Raw genomic sequence first — 19282 nt, 5'->3', positions numbered from 1 at the left:
CTTCTAGATGTTTAGACTTTCCTCTTCCTAAGTGGCAGGGAAAACCAGACGCACTAAAAACTACCAGGTTGCTGGAGGGGAGTGCTGGGAACCTAGGGTGAGGGTGTAGGCCTAAGTCTCACTGCAGCCTGTGCGGTGCTCGGGAAGCCCTGCGTCGTAGGTCTGCAGCCTGTGCGGTGCTCGGGAAGCCCTGCATGGTAGGTCTGCTTCCTGCCCACTATGGCATCATTATATGAGATACTGCATTTATTTAAGCTGAACTGGGATCAAGTGGGTGACCCCTTAATTTTGCCACTACCCATTATGTACCCACCCCTCCAAGGCTGAACAGAAAGGGTTGCCTGACACCCAGGTTTTATTGTTTCCACTTTATTGCTCAAGCACGGAACTTGAGGCAAGCCTGGACCTTCAGCAACGTGCAGAGAAGAGGCTGAGGGGATTTCAGGATACAACCTGGCTGAGAGGGGTGATTGACAAGGGGAAACACCAGAATGGGGGACGGGGGTGGTCACCATGACACCAGAAGACATCAGCCACACCGTCAGGGTGAGGAAGGGAACAGAGAGAAGAAATGGGCACAGCAGTGGTTTTTCCCATGTCCCTAGCACCCACATGGAGGCCACATTTGGAAATGGACTGGGAGAGGGAAAGGATGAGGAAAACGGCTGCCCAGGAGTCTCCCTTTCCACCCTGGGTTCATATCAGACCCCATCCCTACCACTTGCTTCTTCTACCCTTGGAAAATGGACCTAACAGAGGGAGCAAAATAAATTAACATTCTGATGAATATGTATGGATGGACATACATTCATGTGCAATGGGGGAAGGGAAGAGGGGGTGACACCTCCTGAAATGATTCCCCACCTCAATCCCCCAGACTCTTCTTTCCCCCCTCCCCGCTAAAGCCACCATCCAACCAGATAGAAAAATAAAGGTCTAATTCACTCAAAATTCTTCAGTTTTTACAAAACTAACAGGGTGGAGTGGGGAGACTGGGGTTGTGGGAGGCAGGCAGCCGCAGGAGTAGAGCTGGTGGAGGAGGGCTATGCTTCTGTCTCCACCTGAGACTGGCTCCCTGCCATGTTGCTCTTCTGCTCCTCCTTCATGTCTGTGTCAGTGGGACGGTCTCCTGAGGAAGCCTCTGCCTTGGCCTGGAAGGAAGAGGAACAGCAAAGAGCCTCACTTCCCAAGTGAAAAAATAACACACTTAATTTCTAGCAGAATTACAGACACACCAATTCTCCTGCATCTGCCCTAAAGATATACCTGTATAAGCCAGGCGTGGTGGCTTGCACCTGTAATCCCAGCACTTGGGGAGGGTGAGGTGGACAGACTACTTGAGCACAGAAGTTTGAGACCAGCCTGGACAACATGGTGAAACCTCATCTTGACAAAAATTATAAAAATTAGCTGGGCATGGTGGTGTGCACCTGTAGTCCCAGCTACTTGGGAGGCTGAGGCAAGAGGATCACTTGAGCCAGGGAGGCAGAGGTTGCAGTGAGCTGAGTGTACCACTGCACTCCAGCCTGGGTGACAGGGTGAGAGACACTGTCTCAAAAAAACACAAAACACTTGTATATGTACAAATTATGAACTCACAAGGTCATTCACTACAGTGCTGTTTAGAACAGCACTGTCCCATGTGGTAGCCACTACTGTAAGTGGCTAGTTCAAACTCATGTGTTTTTAGTGAAAAATATATATTGGATTTTGAAGATGGTCTGAAAAATATATAAATGCAACTAAAACTTAATTCCATCTGTTTTTCACCTTTTTAACGTGGTTACCAGAAAATTTTCAATTATGTGTGGTTAATACTGTGTTTCTACTGTACAGTGCTTGTTTAGAACCCTCTTTAAGACTGTCTGGGTGGCTGGGTGCAATGGTTTACGCCTGTAATCCCAGCACTTTGCGAGGCCAGGGTGGGCGGATCACAAGGTCAAAAGGTCGAGACCATCCTGGCCAACATGGTGAAATATGCGTCTACTAAAAATACAAAAAAAATTAGACAGGTGTTGTGGTGTGTGCCTGTAGTCCCAGCTACTCGGGAGGCTGAGGCAGGAGAATTGCCTGAAACCGGAAAACGGAAGTTGCCGTGAGCTGGGATCCCACCACTGCACTCCAGCCTGGCGAGAGAGGGAGACTGTGTTTCAAACAAACAAAAAGACTGCCCAGGCATGGCGGTTCACACCTGTAGTCCCACTACTTTGGGAGGCAGGGCCAGGCAGATCACTAAAGTCAGGAGTTCGAGACCAGCCTTATCTACATAGTGAAACCTCTTCTCTACTAAAAATACAAAATTCACTGGGTGTGGTGGCGTGCCTGTAATCCCAGTTACTCACGAGGCTGTGGCAGAGAATTGCTTGAACTCAGGAGGCAGAATCTGTAGTGAGCTGAGATCGCGTCACTGCACTTCCACCTGGGTGACGGAGCAAAACTCTGTCTTAGAAAAAAAAAAAAAAAGGGCCGGGCGCGGTGGCTCAAGCCTGTAATCCCAGCACTTTGGGAGGCTGAGGCGGGTGGATCAAGAGGTCAAGAGATCAAGACCATCTATCTGGTCAACATGGTGAAACCCCATCTCTACTAAAATATAAAAAATTAGCTGGGCATGGTGGCGTGTGCCTGTAATCCCAGTTAATCGGGAGGCTGAGGCAGGAGAATTGCCTGAACCCAGGAGGCGGAGATTGCAGTGAGCCGAGATCGCGCCATTGCACTCCAGCCTGGGTAACAAGAACAAAACTCCATCTTCAAAAAAAAAAAAAAAAAACACTGGAAGACTAAAAGGGCACTGATTAAATAAGATATGCCATATCCATACAATGGAATACTACTTAAGCCTAAGAATGTGAAAGCTCTTTAAATACTGATGTAAATAAGCTTCCAGATATATATATTTTTTATTTTTATTTTTTCAAGACGGGGTTTCACTATATTGGTCAGGCTAGTCTCAAACTCCTAACCTCAGCCTCCCAAAGTGCTGGGATTACAGGCGTGAGCCACCGTGCCTGGTGCTTCCAGATATTATTGTGAGAAAAAAGCACAGCCTGCCAAATCACAGGTAGAGCATGTTGCCTCTTGTTAGGGGAAAGGGAGAAAGCAACATGAATATTTGCCTGGGTATTAAGCAATACATTGGAACCATACAAGAACCAGAAGGGCTTCTGGCTGGGGAGGCAGACTTCTTACTGTGCATTCTTTGGTACAGTTTGAATTTAACTATGTAAATGTATTATCTATTTCAATACACACACAAAGCATCTAGCTCTTTTTTTCTTTTGAGACAGGGTGTCATTTTGTCACTCAGGCTGGAGTGCAGTGGTGCCATCGTTAAGTCACCAAGGTCTCTACCTACTGGGTTCAAGTAATCCTCCCACTTTGTCCCCGCAAAGTATTGGGAATGCAGGTATGAGCCACTGCACCTGGCCGACAAGAAAACATAAATCAGAGCAACCAACCCAGCTTCTAGGGCTTGTGGGTAGGTTTCCAGCACTGATCACAAAACGCTGGCCCCAATAGCAGGGAACGCATGCTCCTTAATGCTCCAGGGAAAGGGCAACTTCTGGTTTCTGGGATTGGTGCAGACAACCAAAGGCATGAAGAGCCCAAAGTAGCCAGGTTAAGTGGAGGGATGCTGTCCCAACTGTCCCCTACCCCAATCCTCACCTTACTCTCCTCCTCAGCCAGCCTTTCAAACATGTTGGCATAGAGCTTCTTTTCCCGGGCAAGCTGCCTGCGGATCCGCTGTTGGCACATAGCCAACTGGGCCTTGGCGGCTTTGTTGTTGGGGTAGAGCTGCAGGACCTTCTGGAAGTCAGCCCGTGCCAGGTCAAAGTCATTCACGGCCAGGTGGGCCTCTCCCCGGCGGAAAAGGCCCTTCTCGTTGTTGCTGTCCAGTTCTAGGGCCTAAAGAATGCAGAGAGGAAGTTAACACCATTGGAGCTCATCTGGCCAAGGCTGGGTTCCAAAGGTACCCCCAGCAGGATGAGGAAGAATGCAAATGGCTGGCTCCACCCCAGAAAGAACAAGGCCTGGAGCATTAAATGGAACAATAAAAGGTCTAGAAAGGAACCTCATTTAATCCAACAGCAGAAAGGGAGGACAGCAGGTCTTTGGATGAAATAAAAAGACTTTAGACATTAACATTCACTTTAGAATAAAGCAAGTAGGTTAAGAGGAGAGGCTAAGAACAAAGGTGGGAGAAAACCCTTATGTGGTTCTTCCCATTCCATGTGTTCTACTTCTGCGCCAAATGCTTCCCACCACTAAAGCTAACATCTGTGCCTTTGGCCTGAAATCTCTGAGGTCCTACTGAATCCACCCCACTATCCCTGCCCTAGTCACCAAGGGAAGTTTCAGACATGCTGGCAGCTCAACCAACCCTGCCTGCGAATGCCTCTTCCATGCCCTCTGAGAGGGCCTCACCTTGTTACAGCTTCCAATGGCAGCAGAGAAGGCCTGTAGTTTCAGATGACACATGGCCAGATTGAGGTGAGAGGCCAGTCGAAGGGCCTGTGCCTTCTGTGCTTCCTCACTGGAAAAACTAGATTCATATTCCAGCCAGGACACAATCTTCTTATACTGTAGTAAAGCTTGCTTGTATTTGCCTTCCTAGAATGGGAGAGAGGCTCAGACACCTGGCACAGGTTCAGGGATACCAGGCTGTTATACCCTGCAGACATCGGTGACACATGGCCACAAGAGGTTCGTGCCCCGACCCCTCCCGCTGGCAAGGCCAGCAAGCTCAGATATACTAGGTGAAGATGGCAGGTGCCAACCCATCCACTTCTTGGCAGAAAACGATCTTAGTCACCAAGGGAGGAGTGGGCTGAGAGCAACTCTCCCTGGGAGTGTCCTCAGAACAGTGACTGTTGGCTCACCTTGAAGTACACAGTGCCCCGCTCTTTCACTATGGTGCTTTGTTCTAGCTTCTCTTCTGAATTCATTTCCCAAGACTCCTTGGCCTGCCACACCCCAGAGGAGAAACAAAGTTGTCAGTTACCCCAGAGTCACCTAGAGGGTAGAACTTGACTTCAGATGGGAAGACCTTGAACAAACTTACCTTTTCAAAACTCTTGAGGTGTAATTCATATTTCAGCTCAGCATTCGGTGGGATTTGGAGCTTTTCCTTTCCAACTTTGCCAAAAGCATAGCTGTAGGGGTGAAAAATACTTGTGTCATCTTGGCAACACTTAAACCTGCTCCAGGCTGAAAAGGCTTCCTGTCCATTTCCTGGAAAGTACCTTCCTATCCCTTGAGACTTGGTTCAAATGTTTGGCAAATCGTCCTTGGCCTCTTCACACAATCAGATGGTCCCTCAGCATCCTTCGTACCCTTCTAATAACTCAGCCAGGCAGCAGTGTGATTACTAACTTAAATGACACCTCACTAAACAAAGAACTAGAATTAGAAACTAGAAACAATGTTCTATCAGTCTCTGAACCCCTAGGAATTTTCAGTAGTGTCTGGCATGTAATGGATATGTTTCAGTAATGACTGAATGAATGAATGGGAGAGGCAAATCTTGATGGCAGAGGAGAGAATCTGTAGCAATTATGACTGATAAGACTGGGCTTAGATCCAAGGAGATGTAGACGACTATGACCACACTTCCAAGTACACCGAAGAGATCATAATGGTGTATGTTTGGTGTGCCCAGAGTTAAAAAGGATACAAACAGCTGAGAATATAATTCACTAAAAGAGAGATATAACTCACTTTGTATCTTTGACCTTGGTTTGCCTGCCTGCCTACTCTATGAAGTGCCCACCCCTCACCTGGGCTTGAGGTATACAATGGAATGTTCTCCTTTCTCCATGCGCTGAATGGCCCTCTCCAGACCATAAGGCAGATCCAGGTTCTCCCCCTCACCAATCTCAAAGCGGAGCTCTCGTTGATCAAAGAGCTGGTCTTTGTAGTACCCTTCCAGTGCAACTGGCATGAAAGAGAGGCAGTGTACCAGAGTTGTAAAAGGGAAAGGTAACTGAGGAAGGATGCCATCAGCCTCTCTACATCACCCCAAGATTCTCCTACTTGTGTTCTCAAAGACAATATGGTCCAACCCCTCATTTTATGGCCAAGAAAACAGGCTCAGAGAAGAGACATTACCTACCCAAAGCCACTGAGGCCTAAATATCAAAATTAGAATTGAAACCCAAGGCTGTACTGTCTTACCCTCCACAATAGCGCCCTCATTGGGCTTAGCATAGCCTTCACCACGAGTCCGTATTCTGCGGATGATTCCGCCATCTTCCTCTTCCGTCAGATCTTCTCCCTTAAACTCAAACAACTCCACCTGTGGGACAAGATGTGACACAATTCCTTCCCATACTAACTCATGGGCAGTGAAACACAACCTTTCTCTCACCCAGGAGAGTCCCTACTAACTGCCAGGCCAGATCTGACTATAAGGGTAGTCACGAGGAGTCGGGTAGAAAGGCGATTTTGCTAAGTTCTTGGGAGCTGCCCTTACCTCACCTTTGGTAGAGGTGGGCAGCCTACATGGGCTTCAGTTAAGCTGAGGAGAGCAATCTATTTGCTACCTGCTCTACTAATGAGGACGCATCGGGACGTGTTCCAGGTAATCCTGATTCACACTACCTGATAAGCCCAATCTGGTAGGTGTTAGGAATGATTACCCAATATCTCTCAGCAGTTTCTCAACATTCAAGTGCCCACAGATTGGCTCAACCATTTTCATATTGAACAATGTCAAGTTCTAGCTCCTCAGAGACGGCTTTTCTCAGCCCTTGACCCACAGGGGAGGGCTATTGCTCCCTCTTCTGATCTCTAGAGCACCAATATTCTGTACTGCTATTTATAAGGGTACATAGTTTCTGACCTCCCGACTCCTTTCAGTATTCTTCTGGGTACCACTCTTGAGATAAAGAAGCCTTAACCCCGACCATGCCTTGAGTCTGGAGAGGGGCTTGCGCCTGCCTCTTCCAACCCAAAGCTTCCATTACTTCTATTACTAGCAGCAGCAGAGCCAACTGCCCTGTTCATTTCTACTCCTCCCATAAGGCCAGGCCCTCAGCCTTGGCTACATTGTCTCCAAGAAGCAGGAAGGGCTGGAGAGCAGCCAGGCATTGGGCTGAGATAAGGCCTGGCTTTTAGCCTGGATCTCAGTGGCTGGACACTCACCTCAAACACAAGCGTGGCATTGGGGGGGATCTTTGGAGGACTGCCTGCTGAACCGTAGGCATATTCTGGTTTGCAGGTGATGTGGCACACCTCCCCAACTTTCATGGTTGCTATGGCAATGTCCCAAGCCTTGATGACCTCCCCTGCAGATATAGAGGCAAACAGGATCACCTTAGCAGGGTTCTGATTCTGGGCTCACACAGTGCTCCTGGAGAGTTACTGAACCACACTCACGGGGAAGCTGGACATCCTTTAGAAATGGGACCAGAAGGTGAGATACCTGGTTGCATTAAGTGTTACCAGGTCTCAGAACTCTTAAAAGATCACCTGACCCTGAAAAAAAGAGTTTTAAGATGCAAGACAGTCCACCTTTGAAGCTGGAGTAAGGTGCTGGGAGGTGATGAGAAGAGAAGACATAGATCAATATAGTTACAGATCGGTAGAAGGAAAAGAGTGACAGAAAGAGTAACAGAGTGTGATAAACCACTCCTCCCTGAGCCTGGTCCTGAGAAAATGGTTTCTGCTTGTGACAGTTTGTGTCCACCTCAAACCTATCCTGCCAGCCCACTGACCACGCCTACCTTTTCCCAGGTCAAAGGAGAATTTGTCCTTGCGATCCAGACTGGAGTCAAACTTTGTGCCATCTAACAGCCAGCCAGTGTAGTGGACAAAGACTCGGTCCCCAATCATGGGCATCTCTGTACCTGTGCCCTCTCTCTTGATGACCTGGGAGGAAGGGGGAGAAAGTGAGTACCCCAGGGGTGGGGGCGGAAAGGGGCACCAACACTGTCTGCAAGCCTCCAGGAACATAAATGAAGCTCTCTGTGTCCATCCTCCTCTGCCTACTTGTCCCTCCAGATTCGGTTACTAGCAGCTTAGCCTAGGAGTCAACTAACCTTGTCTTTCTTGAGGTGCAGCAAGACTTGGTTTGAAAAAGAGACAAAAGACTGAGAGATCTGAGTTCAAGTTTCTGGTGTATGGATAAGTTCTTAAAACTCTCCACACCTTATTTGTAAAGCAGTGATGATGATCCCTATCTCCTACAGCTGTTGGAAGATTAGACCAGTAAAGGGCTGAATAATAGATTATTATTATCATCGGCAAATGGGGAAGTATTTATGCCATACTTCCTCCTCCTTCCTTCATGCCAGTGGTCATCAGATCAGGGTCTGGTTTGGAGACAGGAGAAAGAGAGGAGTATAAGTGAAGAGAAAAGAAACAGTTCAAAACAGGTAAGGAAGAAACCAGGTTATAGGTGAACCCGGAGGCTCTCCCTGGGGCCTTGAACTCTGACTTCGGAGCTGAGTATTCCTGATTAAGTCCAGGCTGGAGTATTTCCCAGCAACTACAGGCTTCTTTAGCGCCACCTGGTAGGTGTGTGGTTACCCTCTAAGGGAAAGCTTCCATGAAGAACGGAAAGGGGCCTTGAGGAGTAGAAAGGTAAAAGGGAAGGAATGGCGGATCAAAGGGGGAAATGATCCTTCCTAGAATAACAATCTCATAGAAAACAGCAGGACGCTGGAGCGAGAAGGGGAAGCCACATGCCACAGGACAGTCGCTGGATCAGGCACTCGAGGTCCCCAGTTATCTGGTGCCAAGCCAGATGCACTTCTGGACCAGGTAAAGGCCCCCTGAGACGGGTGCCGCACACGCGGAGCTCAACGGTGGGAAGCCAGGATGAGGAGGAGCAGCGGATAGGGAGAGGGCATAAGATGCGAGCTGCGAGTTCACCATCTCCGGACTCTCCCCAGAACCTGCTCCGACCCATGGCAGGTTGTCCTGGCCCAGGTCAAGATGCCCTCCACCCAGCTCCCCAGGCTATTTGTAGTCGAGCGGTCACTCGGCCGCGGGCTCCACAGCAGAGCGCCTCCTCCCCACCCCACACCCCGCAGACGGGCTCCGGGAGGCGGCGCGGGGGGGGGGGAACTACAGCTCCCGGCATTCCCCGCGCTCGGCCTCCCCGGGGGGGCGAGGGAGGGGGCGCGGAGAGTTGGGGACCTCGCAGGGTCCCGGTGTCGGCAGGGGACACCAGGAGGGCGCCAGAACCCTGTCGCGCTTGCGTCACACAAAGGCCTCCAGGCCAGGAAAGCACTGTGGGGAGTCGCTCCCCGTCCTGGCCTATGTTCCACAGCCGGGGTGGGCCAGCCCTGGCACCGCCACCTACAAGGCAGCCCGGGGGATAGGGGGCGGCGCGGCGTGGGAGCAGCCCGGCCTGGCCCCTGGCTGCAGCTGGAGCGCCCGCGGCGGCCGCCCCGCCCCTCTCCGCCGCCCTGCGCGCGCCGAGGTGGGCGCTGCAATCCCGACCCCCTGCCGGGCCCGGGCGCCGCGGGATAGGGAGCCTGGGGCCTCGGCCGGCTCACCTAGGCCGCCCCCTGCCGAGCGCGTGGCCACCCTCAGTGCCCCAAACGACGCATCACGGTCCGGGACGGCGATGCCACCGGCCCCCGGCGAAACCGCCACAAGGTTGCAGAGGCGGCCGCCTCGACCCGCGCCCGGCCGCGGGCTCCCGGCTTGGCGGAAGGGTGGCCCGCCGGGCCCGGGGTTCGGTCGCCCCCGCAGACCCCGCCTTCCCTCACCTTCAGCACGCCTTCGTCCTGTTTGGGGCTTATGTCCACTCCCTCCACCGGCAGCGGCGCGGACTGCGCCCCGTTCTCGGTCGCCTTCATCTCCTCGGCTGTCATCTCCGGGCGGCGAGCCGTTTCTCCGGGAGCTGGCGCCGGCGCGAGCGCACTCTGGGTAGCCGGTGGGGGTACTACCTGCGGAGCGTGCGGGAGGCCAGGCGCCACGGCGCTAACTGCGGACCGCTCAGAGACTGGAGCACCTCTGCTCGCGGCGCGGGAGCGGGGGTAGGTGGGTCAGGAGCGGCTCGGGGAGCGATTGGTCCCGCCCCGCCGCGAGGGAGGGGCTGGGAGGAGCCGGAGAGCGGACAGAGCGGGCGGGGTGCAGAACTTTCTAGAGACTGCGGGGCTGATCCCGTTCGGGCTCGGGCTGCGGGCGCTTCGGATTTTTTTTTTTCTCCTTGTTCTTGCCTCCTGCTGGTTGCCGGCACCCCTTCCCCTCTCCTGGGACCCTCGGACTCGGGATCTCCCCTGGCCTTTCCTCCCTCCCACCCCCGGCCGCTTCCCTGTCTAACCGGATTCTTCCAGATTCTTCTCGATCGATCTCCTGACTTTACTCCACTAGTCCGCTGCGCCCGCGGCGGGGTGTGGGAAGCGCGGGCAGCCAGATGGCAGCGGCGGCACGCCCTCCCCGGGAGCAGCTTTCACCATGGGCGGCGTGGCCTTCCCGTTATGACCCGCGTAGACCCTTGCCTACCTGGGGGAAAAAGGGCAAGGGCGTGTGGGCGGGGAAGTGAGTGGACAGCGCTGCCCCGCTGCGCAGAGCCAGGGAAAGCAACCTCAATTTCCCCAAAGTCGGAAAGCCCCAGCTGGGCAGCAGTGCCTCCTCCCGCGCCTGCAGATGCTGCAAGGAACGGGGTGGCAGGGCATGGCCGTCCAGCTTGGGACTCACACGGGGCACGCACTCAGGGGACCCTTCCTCGCGGTAATGAAACTGCCGTTTCCGCGAATGCTTACAAGGATGGGTTCCCCTCCCGAAAAAAGTCACTCGGTTTTCCTAAAGGCCCACAGACGGAGTATTTTCAATGTTTGTTTCCTGAGTGTTTCTTGACAGCCTGTGGAGCGCGCAGCTACCGGTGTCACCAAAGCCATGGTCGTGGGACCTAGAGAGCCATCTAGAGAGGAGCCTGGTTTTGCTCAGCACCTAACCCCAGCTTAGTGTAGTATCTGGTGAGTGGTGCCCAGTTGTAACTGGTTGCATGAAGTTTCCTTTTTTATTTCTTTTTCCAAGTCTTGGCTGATTTTTTCTTTTCTTTTTTCTTTTCTTTTTTTTTTTTTTTTTTTTGAGACAGAGTCTCACTCTGTCACCAGGCGCCAGGCTGGAGCGCAGTGGCGCGATCTCGGCTCACTGCAACCTCCACCTCCCGGGTTCAAGCATTTCTCCTGCCTCAGCCTCCCGAGTAGCTGGGACTACGGGCGCGCGCCACCACGCCGGCTAATTTTTGTATTTTTAGTAGAGACGGGCTTTCGCCATGTTGCCCAGGCTGGTCTCAAACTCCTGGTCTCAAATGATCCGCCCTCCTCGGCCTCCCAAAGTGCTGGGATTACAGGCGTGAGCCACTGCACCCAGCGTGAATTTTTATTCCTATAATAATTATATTTTTGGACATCCGTTTATGTGCCCGGCACTTCGCTGTTGGGACGCCGTCAGGCTCATCAAACTAAATTAGGATCGCTTTTTAGAGATGAACTTTTCAGCGTCATAACGCGATGGTTCATTGTAGTCCCTGCCGAGGGAACTTGAAAGGAATGCATAAGAAAAAGCGCTTCTCTCCAGCAATTTACAGCCCACATGAGTTGAGAGCCACAATGAAGATGTCTCTTTAGGTGACTGGAGGCACCTCCAGAGGATACGGGGGCGCTGCCTCTGTAGGGATTAAATCCACTACTTTTCTGTAGAAATAACAGTGCCAGGAGCCACCCAAACTCCGGGAGACCAGGATGGTGGGTGCTGGCTTCCGGGTGGCAGTTTACCGCAAACTGTCCTTGGCTTGCACCTACTGATTCTCCACGTGTGGCTGTTTCTTTTCTGCGTCTTTTTCTTCATCAGAAGCAGACAGTGTAGGACCCCCTTCTTTAATTCTGTTCAGCACATACTTAATGGAAGCCTTCCGATGTACCTACCATTATATAAACACATAGCCAATACCCTAGTGGAATGAACCTGTGCTTTGGAGTAAGGCGAGTTGGGTGGTCCATGTGTTAGCGGTTTAATTTGGGGCAGGTTATTTAATCTTTATGTATCGATTTCTTGTCTGTAAAATAGGGGTAGTAACATCTGTAAATGAGGGGTGTTACTGGTTAAAAAAGAGGGAATCTGTGTATGGTATCTAGCCAGCACAGTGGTCGCCTCCAACTCCGCAGTTGGCAAATAACGGTCGTTAGTGTGATCTGATAGGCGCTGCGGTGGAGATGGGGACAAAGTGCTAAGAAAACAAAGGGCTGTGAGATAGGGAAGGCAGGAAGGCAAGGTTCTCGGTGAGAAGCTCTGTCCCCACACACAGCGACGGAGGAAACGAGGGGCCCACAGGTATTGGGTCTTGAATCCCGGAGCAGATACTTACTGTTTCACGGAATATTTCCTGGTCGTTTATGTGATACTTTTCTGATCATAAAACATACACATACTCACTGTAGAAAGTGTGCACGTGTTTAAGTCTCTTTATCTCCTCACCCTTTCCCTGGCCCATTTAAGTAAGTATTCTATTAAATATGTTTAACTGGTGTCACTCGAAATTCTTCCAAAATATCCCCTTTTTTTTTGCAGGAGGAAGTCAGCACACTTTTTCTCATCCACCTTCTCCGTAGGTGACTTCTGCTGGGATCAGAAGCTTTGTTCTTGTCACACTGAGCCTCTCTGAGCTGACCAGGCTCAGCTCCCAAACCCTGGGCCTATCATTTACACATGAAGACCCCTTGTTTCTATAGTTCATATTTTGACCTTCTTAGGCTGCCAATGCACTTAACATCCAAAGAATTGTATAATATTTGGACCATTCAAAAGACTGTGCAATGCAGTACGAGTGTGTGTGTGCATGTATGCATACATGTTATGCAGCATACCAGCACAATGAACCTGGGAATCTGTCACCTAGCCTGTGTTAGAACATTCACAATATAATTTGTCAAAAATATATTACCAAAAAAAAGGTAATGACCTGTACATTTTTTTCTTGTTAACTTTGGTGTCTGTTGATTGAGAAAATACAAACTCTACTGACCAATTCTTTAAAACATTTATCTGTGTTAGTGATTATAGTTCCATTTTCATACAATTTAAAAATAGTAGGCCTCTATGTGAGGCCTGTGCATAGTGAAGACCTGTGTGAAGGTTAAGCTCATGGGCTCTGGATTGGATTCTCCTGGGTTCAAATTCCAGCACAGGCTCTTGACCTCGATTCAGATCTCAGCTCATCATTGAACTCATCGTGAGTCCTTGAGCAAAGTTTCCTTGTCTCTCAAACGGCTGTCATGATAATGCCTATCTCACAGGGGTTTTCTTTGAAGATTAAATGGGTTATTTATTTTTTGGAGACAGGGTCACACTCTGTTGCCCAGGCTGGAGCGCAGTGGTGCATCACAGCTCACTGCAGCCTCCACCTCCCAGGCTTGAGCAAAGCCTTTCACCTCAGCCTCCGGAGTAGCTGGGACTACACAGGCATGCACCACCATACCTGGCTAACTTTTAAACATTGTTTGTAGAGATGGGGCCTGCCTGTATTGCCAAGGCTGGTCTTGAACTTCTGGGCTCAAGTGATCCTCCCTCCTTGGCCTCCCAAAGTGCTGGGACTACAGGTGTGAGCCACTGCGACTGGCAGTGGGATATTACGTGTGAAGTACCTGAACCTGTGCATGGCACACAGGGAGTAGGTGAGTGGTGGTGTATGTCACACTTCAGCCTTTTCATTGCTGGAATATGCTGTTGTGTTTTTTGAATGTTTGTGTTTTTGAGACAGGCTCTTGAGCTCTGTCACCCTGGCTAGAATGCTGTGGCATGAACACACCTCACTGCAGCTTCAATCTCCTGAGCTCAAGCGATCCTCCCATCTCAGTCCCCCAAGTAGCTAGGACTATAGGCACATGCCACCATGCCCAGTAATTTTATTTTTTGTACGGACGGTCTGACTATGTTGCCCAGCTGGTTTCGAACTCCTGAGCTCAGGTGATTCTGCCTGCCTCAGCCTCCAAAAGTATTGGATTTACCGATGTGAGCCACAGCACCTGGCCTTGGAATATGCAGTTGAAGATGGGGACATCTCCAGCTCTGAAGTTGAAAGCCACTGGTCTAGATAAGGCTTTGCTCCATTAGTTCCAGAGGAGTGCTTCTCTTCTACTGTTAAATTACAACTGTGCTTTATGCTCCTGGACCCTTGATTATGAACTTGACTATCTCATATAACTCACAGTAGCTTCACCTGCTGATATTTTGTCATTCCAACAAGACTGAGAGCCTCTTAAAGGTAGACTTGATGCCAGCACTTCCATGAACCCCACCATTAGCTGATTTTGAGGGGAAGGGATGGGATATTTGGTGGTTGTCCTGCTGAAAGAAAGTTTGTTTCCTTTTATAAAATCTTATTTCTTACTTCTGATAAATACATATTTTTGTTTTGCTCTTGGAGAGATAGGAAGTAGCAAATCTTCATCCTCTTGTATCTGTGGATACACTGACATTTGGCTTTGGCCTGGATCTTCAGAGGGCCAAATAGCCAAATGGTGATTTCTTCATTATTTCTGTCTTCCTTGAACTTGTGTGTGATCAAGGATCATGTGATCAGGTGTGGCGGCTCACACCTGTAAGTAATCTTAGCACCTTGGGAGGCTGAGGCAGGAGGATTACTAGAGGCCAGGAATTCAAGACCATCCTGGGCAACATAGTGAGACGCTGTCTCTACTAAAAAATAAACACAAAATTTTACATATGAAAAAGGATCATGTATGTGTCTAGGTTATTATCATACCTAATTAGCATAACTAGGACATGGATTGCCACTTGGGAAAAATAGTCTTACCTTCCTTTGTTGTCAGTTGAAAGTAAACGTGTATTTAAGATCATAAATGTGCACTGCAGTGAGCACAGGAGCAATCCAGTGGCTGTTATTATTGAGAAATTAAGACATTATTTTTCCTTCAGTATAACATCAAACTTCTATGATCAGTCTGCTAACTTTTAAAAAATGTAGGAATTATAAGAGCAATAATAATTGACTCGAGAGTTCAGATTTATTCTTGTATCCTGGAAGTTCATTCTCTGTTGGTATTGGTAATAGTTTTCATTTAGTCAGATATTGACTGTAATATGTATCCTTTTAACATTTGGCCAAAATGTGTATTCATAGCATCTCGAGTTTAACTCTTCACATAGGCTCACAGATGAAATGTTACGTAGCACTTCTCTCTACAAGCAGCCTCCTCTGGGGGAACTATTTTGTTTTTTCCTCGGGTTTTACCTCCTTAGGTTTAATTTCCTGGGAAGAAAGGTTGCTGGAAGGCCCTGGTCAGGGGTGGGGATTTTCACATAGATTCCTGGATAGACCAAGCTATCCCTTGTTAGACTCATACACCCTTGGAGAAGAAGGGTATCTTTTTTTTAAGGGGCTCTTGGTTTACCAGCGGCTTCATTAATCAGTTATGTGGCACCCCAACCAGCCTCTCTTTCCTTTCCTTTCCAGTCCTTGTCCTCAGGGCTTGCCCCCACGGATTTACACTTGCTATAGATGGCCAGCCAGCAGAAAGATGTTCACTGAGCACCTGCTAGGTTCCTAGTCTGTACCAGAGGTGGGTAGAGTGTAGAGTCTGTGACAGAATCTACCTGCCCTTAAGGAGCTTGCATATAAAGAGAATTAGAGCAGAACCCAGGGCCAGCCAGTGTGGCATAGTTTCAAAGTGCAGAATGGCAGCATCTGGGAAAAGTATTCTGGGAAGGCCTCACAAAAAACTAGAACTTGAGAAAGAGCTTGAAATATGGAAATTCATATTTACTTGCTTTTAAAAAAGACATAACATAAACTTTTTTTTTTTTTTTTTTTGAGATAGAGTTTCCCTTTTGTTGTCCAGTCTGGAGTGCAGTGGCGCCATCGTGGCTCACTGCAACCTCCGCCTCCCGGGTTCAGGTGATTCTCCTGCCTTAGGCTCCTGAGTAGCTAGGATTACAGGCATGCGCCATCATGCCCATCTAATTTTGTATTTTTACTAGAGATGGGGTTTCACTGTGTTGGTCAGGCTGGTCTCGAACTCCCGACCTCAGGTGATCTGCCTGCCTCGGCCTCCCAAAGTGCTGGGATTAGAGGCATGAGCCACCACACCCGGCCCATAAATCTTAAATGTATAGCTTGATACATTTTTCTATAAGTATATATCCATAAAACTGTCACTCAGATGAAGATACAGAAAATGTCAGCGCCCGACAGGCTCCTCAATGTTCCCTCCAGGTCAATAGTCATCTCCAACAGTAACCACTTTTCTGACCTCTGTCGTAATAGATTCGTTTTATCTGTTTTAAACGTCATTCAAGAGGAATCGTACAGTATAGACTCTTTTATGACTGGCTTCCTTCCTTCCACGTTATGTTTGTGAAATTCATCCATCTTGTGAACAGGAGTAGCTCATTACCTGTCACTGCTTTGTAATCTTCCATGGTTTGAACGCCCCACACTGTATCCATTCTGTTGCTGATGACATTGGAGCTTCCAGTTTTGGGCTATGATGAATGAAGCTTCTCTGAATATTTTCGTACATGACTCTTGATGAACATATGTGCCTATTTCAGTTTGGTAGATACTTAAGAAATGGAATTGCTGGGTTTGGATTTTCCTTATATTTGGCTTTGTAGATACTGACAATTTCCTACAGTTGTGGTTCAAGTTACGCTCCCACTGAATGTGTACAAGAGTGCCAGTTGGTCCACACTCTCGCCAACACATGGGATGGTCAGTCCTTTTCATTCTAGTGCACCTGGGGGATGTAGAGCTAATACATAATACATAATCTGTATTTTCTCGATAGCTACTTAAGTTGAACACTTTTTAAAATTGTATGTTAGGTTCTGAGGTACATGTGCAGATGATGTAGGATTGTTGCATGGATACATACATGGCAAGGTGGTTTGCTGCCTCCATTCCCCCATCACCTATATCTGGCGTTTCTCCCCATGTTGTCCCTCCCCACCCTCCCCACCCCTCACTGTCCCTCCCCTAGTACCCCCCAACAGACCCCAGTGTGTGATGCTCCCCTCCCTGTGTCCATGTGTTCTCATTGTTCAACACCCGCCTATGAGTGAGAACATGTGGTGTTTGATTTTCTGTTCTTGTGTCAGTTTGCTGAGAATGATGGTTTTCAGATTCTTCCATGTCTCTACAAAGGACATGAGCTCATCATTTTTCATGGCTGTATAGTATTCCATGATGTATATGTGCCACATTTTCTTTGTCCAGTCTATCATTGATGGGCATTTGTGTTGGTTACAGATCTTTGCTATTGTAAACAATGCCACAGTGAGCACACATGTGCATGTGTCATTATAATAGAACGATTTATAATTTTTTGGGTATATACCCAGTAATGGGATTGCTGGGTTAAATGGAATTTCTGGTTCTAGGTCCTTGAGAAATCACCACACTGTCTTCCACAATGGTTGAACTAATTTACACTCCCACCAACAGTGTAAAAGTGTTCCTATTTCTTCACATCCTCTCTAGCATCTGTTGTCTCCAGATTTTTTAATGATCTTGCCCCTCTAGCTCTTTCAATTTTGATGATAGGGTGTCAATTTTAGATCTTTCCTCGATTCTCATATGGGTATTTATTGCTACAAATTTCCCTTTAGACACTGCTTTAAATGTGTCCCAGAGATTCTGGTATGTTAAGTTGAACACTTTTTCGTATACTTATTGGCCATCTGGATGGCCTCTTTTGTGAAAGACTTGTATACATCTTTGACCCATTTTAAAGGACTTTGTTGGCTAGGGGTGGTGGCTTATACCTGTAATCCCAGCTCTTTGGGAGGCTGAGGTGGGTGGATCACCTGAGGTCGGGAGTTCGAGACCAGCCTGGCCAACATGATGAAACACTGTCACTACTAGAAATACAAAAATTAGCCAGGTGTGGTGGCAAGCACCTGTAATCCTAGCTACTCGGGAGGCTGAGGCAGGAGAATCACTTGAACCCAAGAGGTGGAGGTTGCAGTGAGCTGAGATTGCGCTATTACACACCAGCCTGGGTGACAGAGCGAGATTCCGTCTCAAATATGTATATATATATGAGCAAGTACATGTATACATATTTAATTTATCCATCCCTTGGTTGACAGAACCTTGCTCTGTTGCCCAGCCTGGAGTACAATGGTGTGATCTTGGCTTACTGCAGCCTCGACCTCCTGGGCTCAAGAGATCTTCCTTCCTTAGCCGCCTGAGTAGTTGGGATTAAAGGTGCATACCACCATGTCCAGCTAGTTAAAAAAAAAAAAATTAAGTGGAGATAAGGTCTTGCTCTGTTACCCGGGCTGGTGTTGAATTCCCAGGTTCAAGTGATCCTACTGCCTCAGCCTCTCAAAGTGCTGGGATTACAGGCATGAGCCACTGTGCCTGGCTGATGATCTCTCTTTTTTTGTTTAAATTATAGACTTTCTTTTCCTCCTCAATATACTGTATTGAACACAGACTTTTTTTTTTTTTTTTTTTTTTGAGACAGAGTCTCCCTCTGTCACCCAGGCTGGAGTGAGTGCAGTGGTATGGTCTCAGCTCACTGCAACCTCTGCCTTCCTGGTTCAAGCAATTCTCTTGCCTCAGCCTCCCTAGTAGCTGGGACTACAGGTGCATGCCACCATGCCCGGCTAATTTTTGTATTTTTAGTAGAGACGGGGTTCACCATGCTGGTCAGGCTGGTCTTGAACTCCTGACCTCGTGATCTGTCCACCCCAGCCTCCCAAAATGCTGGATTTACAGATAGGCGTGAGCCACCTTGCTCAGCAACCTTTTTTTTTTTTAAACAGATTTTAGTCTAGGATTCATCTCAAATTCATTTACATCAGGGCTGAGGTGCAGAGTCAGGGATCATTTTTTTCCTCTCTGTGCAGTTGGCCCAGTGCCATTTATTGACAGCCACGCTCTCCACTGAGCTGCACTGGCTCCTGTGCCTCCTGTGAGGTGTGACCACATCTTTGTGTCTGTCTGTGGACTCCTGTTTTCTGCATTGGTCTGAGTGGATGTCCATGTGCAACCCTTCAGGATCTTAGTTGCTGCAGCTTTAAAATAAGTGCCACTGTCTGGTAGTGAAACCCCCCAGCTGGGTTTGTTTTTCAGGGTGGCCTTGGCTGCTCTGGGGTCTTTGATTTTCCATGTCCATTGGATAATCATCTTCAATGTGCACAAAAAATGCTAGGGTTTCGAGTGGGATTCCAATTAATTTGTATGGAAAATTAGGGAGATTTGGCATCTTAAAATATTGAGTCAATCCATGAACATGATATATTCTTCTATTAATTTAGCTCTTCTTTAATTTTTTTCTCAGTTATGTTTTGTGTTTTA

The 19282-nt window shown here is 48.6% G+C and overlaps 1 protein-coding gene across 2 annotated transcripts; it reads right to left on the bottom strand.

Annotated features, from left to right (window-relative positions):
- Positions 1–353: 353 nt before the first annotated feature.
- FKBP4 (FKBP prolyl isomerase 4) lies at positions 354–9965 on the bottom strand. Of its 2 annotated transcripts, none has more exons than XM_002752220.7 (10): positions 9717–9965; positions 7722–7866; positions 7141–7283; positions 6172–6292; positions 5775–5931; positions 5060–5150; positions 4878–4961; positions 4423–4608; positions 3664–3903; positions 354–1151 (listed from the first exon to the last, which is right to left on the bottom strand). In XM_002752220.7, the coding sequence occupies exons 1-10, from the start codon at positions 9819–9821 to the stop codon at positions 1044–1046; spliced, it is 1380 nt and encodes a 459-aa protein (XP_002752266.1). In that variant the 5' UTR covers positions 9822–9965; the 3' UTR covers positions 354–1043. The 2 variants fall into 2 exon arrangements, with proteins under 2 accessions (XP_002752266.1, XP_035111340.1); XM_035255449.3 differs by lacking the exon at positions 9717–9965 and adding an exon at positions 8037–9048.
- Positions 9966–19282: the final 9317 nt, after the last annotated feature.

The sequence above is a fragment of the Callithrix jacchus genome, chromosome 9, assembly GCF_049354715.1.
Source record: "Callithrix jacchus isolate 240 chromosome 9, calJac240_pri, whole genome shotgun sequence".
Classification (NCBI taxonomy): Eukaryota; Metazoa; Chordata; class Mammalia; order Primates; family Cebidae; genus Callithrix; species Callithrix jacchus.
The sequence above is the reverse complement of the archived record's forward strand: the minus strand, read 5'-3'. Positions and strand labels throughout refer to the sequence as shown.